Source organism: Homarus americanus, unplaced genomic scaffold (assembly GCF_018991925.1).
Source record: "Homarus americanus isolate GMGI-L3 unplaced genomic scaffold, GMGI_Hamer_2.0 scaffold33468, whole genome shotgun sequence".
In the NCBI taxonomy this organism is placed as follows: domain Eukaryota; kingdom Metazoa; phylum Arthropoda; class Malacostraca; order Decapoda; family Nephropidae; genus Homarus; species Homarus americanus.
In genome coordinates, this window is record NW_024714177.1 from 7549554 (window position 1) to 7562896 (window position 13343).

The following is a 13343-nucleotide window of genomic DNA, read 5'->3' on the forward strand; positions in this document are numbered from 1 at the left end:
ATGAACCTAGCAATGCTGCTCATTGATTATGAGCATTATGAGTATTATTATTATTATTATAAATTATTATTTTCATTATTAGCGTTTGAACAAAATAAACGTTCCTTGCACGGACACTGGTGTTTTTGTTGCCCCAACAGAGGTCTGTCTCTCTGGAGTAGAGTGCTTGGCGTCGTCCCCACACAGGGCTGAGGGCACACAAAGTTGACGTGCACGAGTCTTCCGATATTGGATCATGACGTCACGGTTACGTCATGTGCGACCTTGCCTTCCCCGAGATAGACGTTCATAAAAAAAAAGATTGCACCGTTCCTGTGAGGGATATATGAACCTGACTTATTCCGTTAATGTTGTAATTAATAACTGGACAGCTTAATGACGTGGTGTTGAAAGGGATTCTTTAAATTGTGTTAAGATGGAGTTAGCCTAGCAGGTCTGAAGCCTCAACTATCTTGTTTAGATTAACTTTGAAATAAGTCATCCCAGCCTCCATCTTTCATGCCGGCATCGGTCATGGATCACCATACAACGTCACTCTTATAAATCTTGGCTCTCCGCTCACAGAGCTGCCACTACCTTGCCCTCCTGCATCATGTTAAGAAATAAAAGAAATGCGATCGATCAAGCGGAGGGAATTATGTACGGATGGAGAGGGGGGGGACTGCTCTCGCATGCAACTCGGCGATTGGCTGTCGTGGGCTGGGGGAGAATAGATTTGCTTGTTGGGGAGGGTGGAAACGGATTGACCTGCGGTGAGGAATACGCCATTTTTGTTGAGGCAGATTTTTTTTTATTAAATGAGTTGAGATGAATGTTCTTGACATGAGCATCAATGTGACGTGAATTACATTCTATAATTTATGTTCGGTATTTTGTAAGAGCTCTTGAGTGCTGTCATGAGTGCAAGTTTCCGATTTAATTGCTCATGTTGTTGGTAGCTTGATTGTCGGTTTACAGTATAGTCTGGGAGTGGCAGGCTCATTGGGTTCTTCAGTTTAGGAGGTCAGCCGATCACCACTAACGGCACTGGTAGTTACATGAATGTAACTTTTACTGTTTTAGTGGTTGTGTTGTGTCTGGGTGTGGCCGTCGCCCAGCTCGCTTCCCTGAATACGGTACCGTGTTGCCAATGTGGGTGAGTACCTCCTTGCTGCTGTGTGGCGGCCGGGGTCGTTGTCTTGTGTGTATCTGTTTCCTGATTGTTGTTTTTTTTTCTTGTTATTAGTAACGTTGCCGTCCGTTGATGTTTATTTTCTTATCATTACGCTATCCGTTACCATTCTCGCCATCATTAACCACCACTACCACTCATTATCACTACTGTCACCACGATCATCATCTTCAACACCATCTCCACCTTCATCAAAATCACCATCACCACACCGTTATCATCACGTCAGGAAAACTATTTATAGCCCTTGAGAGGGAGACTAAGGCCACATTCATAAATAGCGCCCTTGACTTGCTATCACTCCCCGGATATTACCCATAGCGTAAATCTATTTTAGAGGTTTATTCTTAAGCAGGAAAACTCGTGTAGTTCAGCTGAGGCGAGATGGACACCAGGATAGGAGAGGAGAGAACGCATTAGCTAGGGCCGTGCTTAGTCTTTTGGTGCAATTTCAACGCCATTTTAGCCTGCAGTTAAAGTTAAGGTGGTAGTCATGGAGAACTTGTATCATGGCCGTGGTTAAGCAGTGTTCTTGAGTTACCGTGATCTTGTATTGCAGGAAACGGGATTAAATGATTCTGAGGGGATTATTGGATTGTATACACACACTCGTGTACACACATAAATATTTATGTACACAGGCGAGTGCGCACATTCGTATACACATACAGTACAGTCTTACCTCCCCTGCTCGTAACACGTAGATTCCCCCCCCCCCTCTCCTCACCTGGCTCACGTCCCTTCCCTGGAGGCCCACTTCCACCTGCACCTCCGAACTGTTGCGTATTTTGTATCCCGGACTTTCCACCTCCTCGCCGCCTCAGGCCCAACGCGGACTTGGTTTTTGTGGCGAGACATGCGTCTCCTAACCCCCTCCCTCCCTGAGGCTGCACATTACTTCTCACCCGTCTTGTGTTTGTACACCATTTTCAACCCTATCCCCATGTTGGGACATGAATGAGTGTTGCTTTTGGGGAGATTATTTTATTTTTGTGTGTAAGTGGATGGATGATCATATCATCTGTTAGGGGTTAGGTTGGATGGCGGGATATTACTTTGTTTGGTGGATGGTATATATTGTTTATTCACTTATAACTCGTCAATGAACGTTAAGTTAAGGTATCCTCGGGTTTCTACATCAACATTGCTTTGGCTTGTGCGTGTTTGGCTGCGTGAGCGTAGCATTATTTTCTAAGAATACATCACAAAAGAAAATTGTTGTAGAAACGAGGCGTGGCCAGTTCGGAAAAGATTAGAACTACCCAGTGCAGAACGAGGGTAACGACGCATGCTAGAATATCAGCCTCTCACACGGAAGGGGCATTTTGCAAAATGCTTAATAATGACTGATACTGGTTTAAGGTAAATAAGGTAGCAGTATTAATTTTATATGTGCGCTTTCGAATACAGGTTAAAACAATCGTTAGACAGCTATACCAGAAGATGTGCGTCTACATGTTTAAAAGAGACATGTGGCAGTACCTCATGAGCGTCGGTGCTGGTAGTGACAAAATTGGCTCCCGTGCGATCATAGGCAATAAGCTTTAATGTTACTCTTCATTCTTCCTTATGTTTGGTGGGAAGTGTTATCAGTTATTCACCGATAGTATGGACGGGGACGTGGGAGGAGGCGGCAGTTGGACCTGTTTTGATGACGCAGTGGTGAGGGGGGGGGGGTCAGAGCGGAGCGTGAGGCAGCCTGGCTGAAAGGTGTCGGTGTTGCCAGATGAGACTGGGGAACTTCGGTGATTATTTATATATATATATATATATATATATATATATATATATATATATATATATATATATATATATATATATATATAATGTCCATGTTTGAATGTCTCACAAATACATTGACGAGAAGACCACAGGGGTTTCATAAACGAGTACAAAGTTACAAAAATAATTTCTAATCAGCGCTTGGTGGGGAGAAAATACAGTACTGAATGGTAAATTTTTATATGGAGGGTGTGGGGGCCCCTGGGGGTAGTCCAGCCAGTACAGTACCTCACACTTGCCGTGGCCAGAGACCTAGAAGCTCTAGTTATAGTCCAGGTCTGCTCGGAATGGGGGTCCCACCTCTTTTTGCAACCTTAGGTAACCCTTTTTTCACCTATATATCCCCATATTTTTCTGTACGTCCCTCTCCCTTTGTCATGTCATAATAATCATCTTTGTTTATATATATATATATATATATATATATATATATATATATATATATATATATATATATATATATATATATATATATATATATATATATATATATATATATATATATATATATATATACTATATATATATATATATATTGCCATATCTGAACATTAAAAAAGAGGACGCTCCGAAGACATCCCCCTCCCGGCACACACACAGGCTAATATACAATATACATGGTATAGAAATCTTAAAAAAAAAATTACCTTTGCTTAAGGCTGAATATCTTCTTTAGCTGGAGTCTTCTTCCCACACTGTGTGTGTGACTTGATGTGCCCATGCATACTTTTCTGTAGATCGGATCTTTTTTCAGTATTGGCTGATTGCTCTTTAGAAAGGTATAGAAGTCACTGCAAGGTGTTTCTCGGAAGTTGTACTGTACAGTCAGAATGCCTTTCATTGTTTCAACACTCAATTTGTTCCTTTCCTTTGTCCATTGACTTTGCATCAGTGAAAAAATTCTTTCTACATTAGCATTGTGAGATGATATAGCGAAGAAGAATTGTGCAATTCTTAGTGGCATTCAATGTTCTTTGATTTTTCAAAGTATCTGGTCCACTTTTTATGTGTTGGCAGATTACTAAATTCTTCATCACTCTTGTAATTTTCCACAAACTGCTTCAGGTTTCTAACTTGGTCAAAACACTTCATCAACTTCTACCCCCTTATCAATCAAATATTTGACAGCTAAGTTGACAACACCGTACAGGCGTACAAGTGACTTATCAGCTGACAAAAAATGAACGAGATCTCTACGGTTTCCACCTTCTCTCTCTCTCTCTCTCTCTCTCTCTCGTCATTACAGTTTCATGTTTTTTTTTCCGTGGAGAAAATGATGGAAGATGAAATTCCGGACTTTTGAAGAATTTTAAAAATTCCTTCCGGATGAAGATTTCGAGACCTAAATGGAGGACATGTCCGGGAAAATTCGGACGTATGGCAACCCTATATATATATATATATATATACACTCATCATCTAACATTAACTTTAATGTTCGTCAGCCCTCCATTGCGTCACGTACAATAATTATCTTCCCGAGACTCCTCACATTTGGTTTTAGAAAGTCGTAACTGGTGGCCCACAGTATGTTCGAGGCAGCATTTTTGAGGTGCGACACCACTCCATGTTGGATGGGGAAGGTTGAGAGCGTGGTAGACTTGTGTTGTCGGTAACACTTAAATGGGGGAATGTCGACGTCTGGCTGATGATTGAAGAATATTATTCTTTTTTGTCTTTTAGTTGTCTTGTTATACCGTGGACATATTCTCAATTTTACATGCACTTTCTTTGTTGAAATGCTTCAGGTTGACCAGGTGTTTTCTCTTATTAAACCAGAGTGGCCTTGAGTGCTTGTGTTTGACAACCAGACTCAATGTATCGCAAACAAAATGTCCAATGCAAATTTTTCTTTTAAACCGATTTATATAGTATCTTAAATTACAATGGTAAAGCTATACCATTATACGTTGTTGGTAATGCATAACTGATTTTAAGTCGTAATAAACTTTTGAGTGAGGTGGGTGTTTGTGTTCGTTTGCCCAGAGCAGCCGTGTTCCTGGGTGTGACGTCATTCAGTGGTCGCGCATCATAGGAACCTGTTCAACATCTCTTCCCACCTTCAATTCAATTTCAATTGTTTATTCCTTGATAGCAATTGTTTATTCCTTGATAGAGGAAGCGGGATCCTAGTGCTGTCACTAGGTACCCCTGTACAATGACACCAGAAGCATCTGGCAAGTGTGACAAGTATATACAGTATAAATATTATAAAGGGGCTTACTAAAGCCTAAGGAAGGAAGGATATTCCTTTAACACATAATCAATGTTATTTACAAAATATCTGGCCAGTATGGGGAGGATCATCGTGTCTCCGTCAGGGGGTCGTGTTTCCCACCTTCACTGGCTGGTTGGCTGGGTGACCTGCTGAGGGGGGGGGGGTCTTGTGTTAGGGGTATGTCGGCTCGGGGTTTTACATGACTGAACGTAAGTTGTAATTGGTTTTGTCTGGGAAAATCGAGCATAGTTGATTATTATGATAGTACGTTTAGTCAGACGGTTGCGTCGGGGGTGAGTGGAGCATTAAGCTTTTTTGTGAGGAAATTTTTTTTAGGGTGAGGAGGAATTTGTTAGGATTTTTATACGCCCTTGTAATGCAATACAGTACGTACAATGGAATGACTGGAGTTTATAAACACAAATTAATAATAACACAGTAAACTACGTAACGAAGAATTCATATATGAAAGAACATAGTTATACGTACAGTGGGGTATGCTGTAACGAATCTAATTGGTTCTAGAACCTTGTTCGTTATAGCATTAATCCGTTCCGGGCCCCCAAATACAACCACTTAACACTGAAAAATATAATATAAAATTGTAAAAATTTAAAAAAATGCATAAATATGCATCTAAACCCCTGAAATAAAGAGTATCATTAATACTTGTAATAAAAAAACAATAAATTAGTAAAAAAAAAAAATTTTTTTTTTAAATACTGTTTGTTGTAGGAGTTTTGTTCGTTATAGCATTCTCAATTTTATAGGTAAAACCGTTCGTTATAGGAATATTCGTAGTAGGATCCGTTCGTTATAGCATACCCCACTGTAAGTTACTTATTTTAATGTAATAACAGTTATTGCTCTTGATAGTTCGTAGCATTTGTGAATTAACATAAATGCAAACATTTAATTCTTGTGAGAAGCCATAAGAGTAAGGAGATTTATTCTCCTCTCAACTGGTTCACAGATTAGTGCTAATGTTTTTTGTTGTTTTTTTCCTGTTTCAGGGGACATTGGTGTGCACCCGGGGGTTGTCATCATGAGCGCCATCCCTCTGCTGTTGCAGTTTCCACAGACGCCAACGTCACCATCACCATTGCACCACACTTCCTCCCGTACACCAACCAATTTACACCATTCTCGTACTGCCAAACTAAATAACCGGAACTCTTTCCCACCTGATCAAAGCCAAGAGTCTCGGTGGGCTGCCCTCCTTGCCAGGGCCGCTCCAACCAAGCCGTACGGTGCTTGTAGTCCTGCTCCTCTGCACAACCGCATCAACACTGCCAGCCGCCAGCCATCCCTAGTGACACATCAGCTGTCACCTGTTATTCACCAGCCACCTCCACGTCAGTTATCAGGTGTCAATCACCAGCCCCCTGTCACAACACGTTCTACACCAGTCGCAACCTACCAGCCTTCATCAGACATCCATCAGCCTCGTCTAGTGTCCCATAACACTTCAAATTTTCGGCCACTGGTGCCTACTGCGTCCTTTAACCGAGCGCTCACTTCACCAACTGCTATCAAACTATTCAACCCGAGTCGACGGTTAAATAAGTCACAGTCACAACTCATCATGCCGCGCATGAAATCGCTGTTTCGGACGGGGCAGGGATCTCGTTCAGCCAAAGAAAAAAAGGAAACTCGAGATCAGCTACCTCGGGACGGGTCTGTCAAGAGTTTGGCAAACTATGAGGATTCCACGTCGCCAGAACCACTTATTCGAAAGTGCCACACAGTACTTGCGTTATCCTCAACTTCTGGCAATGCTGCGCAGACTCGTCTCGTAAAGGACAAGAAGAGCAGCAAATTAGACCTCCTCAGACGCATGTCACCATCCAAATCAGCTGTGTTTACATCAAATAAGATGACAATTGTCAAGTCTCCATCCGCCATGTCAGCCATGTCTGATCTACGGCGCTTAAGAAAGGACTCAAGCATGTTGTTTCCTCAGATGGAATTAGAAGGAGAAGGTGGCGGGTGTTCTCGCTGCGCTTCCGCCGCCTCCATGGCTTCTAGACGCTTCTCTACTCAGGACACAGTCTTTTGTAAGCTCTGCCTGTCAGATATCAACATTAGAGAAATGTATCAGCTACAGCAGTGCCTCTGCCGATTCTGCAAATATGTAAGTTGGAAGCATATGTAGTAGACCCTGATCTCACTATTTTGAATGAAATCTTGCTAAGCATCTGTTGGACATATGCCCTTTCTATCATATTAGTGTATTATACCTGGTAAGATTTTTAAGTATAATTTTTCTCCACAGTGTATGGCTGTTTACGTTACACTAAAGATACGCGAGGGTGACTACATCATTGAGTGTCCTGATGCAAACTGTGATTGCAGCGGGGAACTCACGCTGGAAGAAATGGAGAGTTTGGTGGGAAGTGATCTTTATCAACTTCACTTGAAATTTAGAAAGAATACAGGTGTGTACAGTTTCTGTATTGCATAAATAGAATGTGTTAGTATTGCAACTTGCTGAAAGGCTAATTATATATACCCGTGATGAAATTTTTGTGGCAGATATTTTTATTCATATTCCACCCATCACAGTTGACGATTGAGATGGTCATTACTTATTTTAGGACTTCATTAAGTTTATGTTATGATTTATATTTTAAACAGAGATAGATTTGGACCCAGTCAGAGCGTGGTGTCCGATGCCTGGGTGTGAGACTGTGGTTAATCTCCCCATTTCCAAGTTAGAGGGACCACAATGTACAACGTGTTCAACTTGCACTGCAGTCTTCTGTGCTGCCTGCAGTGAGCCATGGCACCCCAGTCAGCCTTGTCATGCGGACACAGCAGAATCACTGGTAAGAAGCATATTCTTGCCGTTTTCTTTAGTATTACCCCGCCTAACGCGGTTTCACTTAACGCGTTTTTTCATATACGCGGTGCCTCGCCAGAAGCGAACTTTCACTTAACACGGATTTTTTCCACATATACGCGGTGAGTGTCCGGCTCGAGACGCTATTTTTAGATTTGCCCCACCCGCCACCCTGCCTGACTGCCTGTTTTAGCTCATAAAATTCATACAAATTACCCGGCCAGAATATAATTTACATTGCTGGAATTCTTACAATATGATGATCATTTTGAATATAAACATCATAGATTTTGCATTAGACATACAAATTTTAGATATGTTTATTCTGAGTAAATGTTATTTTTTGTGCAAAATATATGACATTTGTATTCAAAATATTCCTGGTCTTACAAGGAATCCGGCAATGTCAATTATATTATCCTAACTTTAGTTTGAGGTATTATTTATTACTAAAAAGTTAAATATTCTGGTTTTCCCACACATCTCCTTGGGACGGTTGGTGGGGGGTGGGGGGGAGGGAGGGACCGACCGACCATCTGTTACCCTGTGAAGAATATATTTTTTTTTTTATTAACTGAAGATATTTGTTTTAGCTCATAAAATTCATACAAATTACCCGGTCAGAATATAATTTACATTGCTGGAATTCTTATAATTTGATGATCATTTTGAATATAAACATCATATATTTTGCATTAGACATACAAATTTTAGATAAAATGTTTACTCTGAGTAGATATGTTCTCTTTTGTGCAAAATATATGACATTTATATTCAAAATATTCCTGGTCTTACAAGGAATCCAGCAATGTCAATTATATTATCCTAACTTTAATCTGAGGTATTATTTAATACAAAATGTTAAAATTTATTTTTTTCACCCAACCTTTCTCTTGAAGGGAGGATTGGGGGGGGTGGGGGGGAGGGTTGGGACTGACCGCGCGGTTGGAAGAGGGGGGGAGGCAAGGTGGGGTACTTTGATTGACAGATAGTGTCGTGAAGAATATTTTTTTTTTATTAACTGAAGATATTTGTTTTAGCTCATAAAATTCATACAAATTACCCGGCCAGAATATAATTTACATTGCTGGAATTCTTACAATTTGGTGATCATTTTGAATATAAACATCATATATTTTGCATTAGACATACAAATTTTAGATAAAATGTTTTCTCTGAGTAAATATGTTATCTTTTGTGCAAAATATATGACATTTATATTCAAAATATTTCTGGTCTTACAAGGAATCCAGCAATGTCAATTGTATTATCCTAACTTTAGTTTGAGGTATTATTTATTAAAATTTAGTGGTTTTCCCCCCAAAAATTTCTCAGAGAGGGAAGAGCCAGCAGTGTAGTGTGAGAAGAGGGGGAGGGAGTTGAGTCCATTATTTGAATGGACATTAACTTGGCGACTGTATTTCTCTTAAGTATTAATTGTGTGCATGTACCATCATAAAATTAAGATGTTATTTTTACTACAACATAGTTATGTGTCGTCAAAAAGTGGAGTTTGGGGGTCGGGCCGGTTTCTATTGGAATTAATCCCATATGTTCTGTTGTTCACTTAACGAGGTACCCTCTGGGTTTTATTGACCGCGTTAAGTGGGGTACAACTGTACTGTATTGTTTTAACTACTGTAATGGAAATTAGCTGTGATTCGGTTAAAAATTGCTTCTCTGTTTACTTTTTAACAGTAAAGTGATAATTAGTAACATTATTTTAGTACAATACCTGTACAATGAATTAGAGTACTGTACAGGTCTCCTAATAATAAATCCACATTTATTCCTCCAGGCTGTACCAAATGATGACACAATAAAGAGGTGCCCTTCCTGTAAGGTACCGATAGAACGTGATGCTGGGTGTGCGCAAATGCTTTGCAAGAAGTGTAAACACGTCTTCTGTTGGTATTGTTTGGCTTCCCTTGATGTAAGTTGATCACATTAACATTGTAATTTTTATTTTATAGTGGTAACTGCCATATTGTTTAAGATCATGCACATCTTAATATCATGATGTAAGTTTTTTTGTACTGAACATCAGATATGACTATATTTTTCACACACACACACACACACACACACACATATATATATATATATATAAGTACAGGGTATATAAATTTATCTTCATATGCACATCTCTTCTCCAACAGGATGACTTCCTTCTGCGTCACTATGATAAGGGGCCTTGTAAGAATAAGCTGGGTCACAGTCGTGCTTCAGTTTTATGGCATCGAGCTCAGGTTATAGGCATATTTGCAGGCTTTGGTCTGCTTTTGGTAGTGGCGTCTCCTCTTCTTCTTTTTGTTGGACCATGCCTGCTGTGCTGTAAATGCAAACCCTGCTCCAAGCACGAAATTGAGGAGGATAGTTTATATGGCATCTGAACAACTATGAAGACTAGAAGTGGTGTTTAAAACCAAAGAAAAATTTTTTTCTGGGGATCCCAGTGAAGTCCTCTGAAGCCAAGATAATAAAGCTCAAATGGTATCATTCAGTCACACAATGAAGAATCCTTGACTTGTGTACAGACTTACATACAATTAATACAAAATAAGGGAAGAAATACAGTGGACTGGAAATAGAAGAAATTAAGTATAGAATATTTGTGCTTTAATATCATGAAAGAAACTGATAAGGATTTTTCAGTGACTAGGTGGATGAACATGGGTTCCAAGTGTCACAGTAAGATAATGCTGTTTTGTTTTCTATATAAATAGAAAATTAAGCTCCTATTGTATATTAAGTCAGGTACTGTATGAAGAATAACTTCCAAATTTCATACAGGAATATCAAGTTGAGTGATGAGGTGTAATGTGCCTGAAGAATATGGATCCATGAGGTATTGGATAATTTTCAAGCTGTGTGGGGTGTATATATGATATGAGAAATTTCTGAACATTATAGCATACATGACTGATAATTCTGTGAATTGATCAGTGCTCTTAAGGGTTGTTTTTCCTTGTGTTGATTATAAAGATATGATATTAATGTCTTTAACATGTAATTTGAATGACTTGTGTATCAGCGGATTGGGTACTTAAAATGAAGTGTGCAGGGATCTTTGTACTTGCATTGCACACAATATTAAATTACAGCTACACAATCAAACAAAAAATATAACCCCTATATTGAAAAAAAAAGAATCTGTTTTCGGATTCTGATATAGAATGTCTGCTTTAAATTCTCTACTGAGGGTTGACAAAGCAGATAGATTGTTTATATCAACCCTATCACAAGCTCTTCTGAACTCCGGTAAAATTTGTGCACGAAATATTATTCCTATTGCTTATTAGCTTCTAAATGTGAGCTTTCGTGTAACTGATGGCACTTCTTTAAATTTATATATTATTTGGTATATTTTCTAATACTTTTCTGTGGGAAATGAGCCAGTAGGAAATTTTTTCCCCATGGTATTCCTATATTAACGCACAATACTGTAAAGTGAAAAATTACTGTGATGCTTTGTAGCCTATATCACTCTGGGTATTAAACACAAGAGAACAGTGGTGTGGGTAGACTGTGTGTACACTCAGTTGCCTTGTGTGAGTGAGCAGATTTGTATGGTACAGCAAATGTTTTAAGTGTAAGGAATGGATATCAATGATCACAATATACTGAGTTATAGGGAAGACATGACCCTCCCATCCACCCCTGACTACTGTTACAGATGTCATCCTCACTTGGATAAACTAGATTTACCATGGGGGCACTGGCACACACTCCTGGTACACCAGTAAGACTCGTGCCAAGTTTTCCAGACATCCAAGACCTGGTATCCTTCCCCAAGGAGCCTATTGAGGAACACTGGAAAAGGATTGGCAGAGACGTTGTCCAGGAACTTGCGTGTTGTTTCATCACCCGACGGACTTTCATGTGTCCCCACCGGTCCATGCTCTCCCCCCTGTGATAGCCCGGAACACTACCAACAAACACCACATTGCAGTTACTGAACTCATATTTCTTGACGAGGTTTGCCCATCGTGTGAGGTCTGGAACTTTGTATGCTAAGAGGTAATCCACCAAGTCACGTTTGAAGTGAGTGGGCGACTCTCCATCTAGGAGGCTCTCTCTTCCGTTCTCAAGCTCAGGAAAGACAGGTGACACCCAATACCCCTGAGTCTTCTCGTACCAGTCATCAGGGATGAGGTTGGCCGTGTGAACAACAACTCGACAGCCAGTCTTGTATTGAAATAACATGATCTTGGTGTGGTGAGTTCCATATTGAAATGGTATCTTGACCTTATTACACACAACGGAGGAATGGGCCTTAGGGTCGCCCTCCATCTCTCCATACATCACCAGCAGGGGTTTTGTGTGTGCTTGTCCGGCCTTATAGTTCTCCATTAGGAATTCAAGATCAACCATGAAGCTCAGCTGAGCGGACTCTACAAGCTCTCCAAGCTGTGGGTTGAGGAGATCTGGAAACACAAGAGCCAATGGGTCTTCCTGAGTCTCCTTTATGCTGAAGGTCTTGTTGAGGAAATAATTAAAAGGCTCACTGGCTGACAGATGTGCTGGAAATGGCAACTTGGAACGGGTTATCTTTTGAGATGTTCCAACAGGTACAGATTCTTTTAACCTTTTCTTTGGTGGTCCAGCAGTGCCAGGAGTACATTCTTTGTTTCTCTTGTGTACTGTCTCCTTTTTACCACCCTCCAGGGGGGGGTGATAAAACTCTTCAAGTGCAATGGCTTTTTTCGGTAACAAGAAGATCCATATTTACAACGAGGTCGTTTCTTTGGTGGGGTTTTCGGGGAGTTGGTAACACCATCTTTATGACAGCTGGGAGATGCTTCAGAATAATTTTTACTTGCTTGTGTTGCTGTATTACCACACTGTAACACTTGTCCTGCTCCACCACCGTGACTACTGGCCTCCTCCTCCTCGTCATCATCAGTCTCGGACATTTCGTGAAACTTAGAGGCGATGCTCTGAGCAAATTTTGCATCTTGCTGCTCTAGTGCTTCTGCAACTTTGTTTTCTGCATCAAACTCAACTTGGAGTCGTCTTGCGAATTTTTCATCAGGATCCATATTGTTGGTAACAAGGCAGCTGGTGGTGGAGTAGTTTTATCCTCTTCGCCACTGATTGGCTTGTTAGCCGCTTGGGCGATCGGTCACGTCTCTGATTACTTTCCTTTTCGTTTATCTTCACCAAAAGATCGGCTCGCTAGCCGCCCTGGCGATAAGTCACGTCTCTGTCACGCACTATTGGCAAATACTGGGTATGCAACGGCTCCTGAATGTACCTGAACCCGCTCCAGTGTTGGTCAAGTCTTGTCTTGAAAGAGCTCACACTCGGTGCCATCACAACACTCTCTG

General features: G+C 40.5%; 2 protein-coding genes across 4 annotated transcripts in view; one reads left to right on the top strand and one right to left on the bottom strand.

Moving 5' to 3' along the window:
- LOC121877671 (E3 ubiquitin-protein ligase lubel-like) overlaps window positions 1-11535 on the top strand; it is a 33195-nt gene extending 21660 nt beyond the window's left edge. For all 3 annotated transcript variants that reach the window (XM_042383494.1, XM_042383510.1, XM_042383503.1), the window contains 5 exons: window positions 6185-7305; window positions 7447-7609; window positions 7809-7999; window positions 9812-9946; window positions 10173-11535. In XM_042383494.1, the coding sequence (XP_042239428.1) occupies window positions 6217-7305; window positions 7447-7609; window positions 7809-7999; window positions 9812-9946; window positions 10173-10406 (1812 nt within the window). In that variant the 5' untranslated portion in view covers window positions 6185-6216 and the 3' untranslated portion in view covers window positions 10407-11535. The remainder of the gene's footprint in view (window positions 1-6184; window positions 7306-7446; window positions 7610-7808; window positions 8000-9811; window positions 9947-10172) is intronic.
- An 84-nt stretch (window positions 11536-11619) lies between these two features.
- On the bottom strand, window positions 11620-12929 carry LOC121877692 (tyrosyl-DNA phosphodiesterase 1-like). The gene is made up of 2 exons (XM_042383519.1): window positions 12791-12929; window positions 11620-12638 (listed from the first exon to the last, which is right to left on the bottom strand). Exons 1-2 carry the CDS (start codon window positions 12927-12929, stop codon window positions 11620-11622), a joined length of 1158 nt encoding a protein of 385 aa, XP_042239453.1.
- Between the last annotated feature and the right edge of the window lie 414 nt (window positions 12930-13343).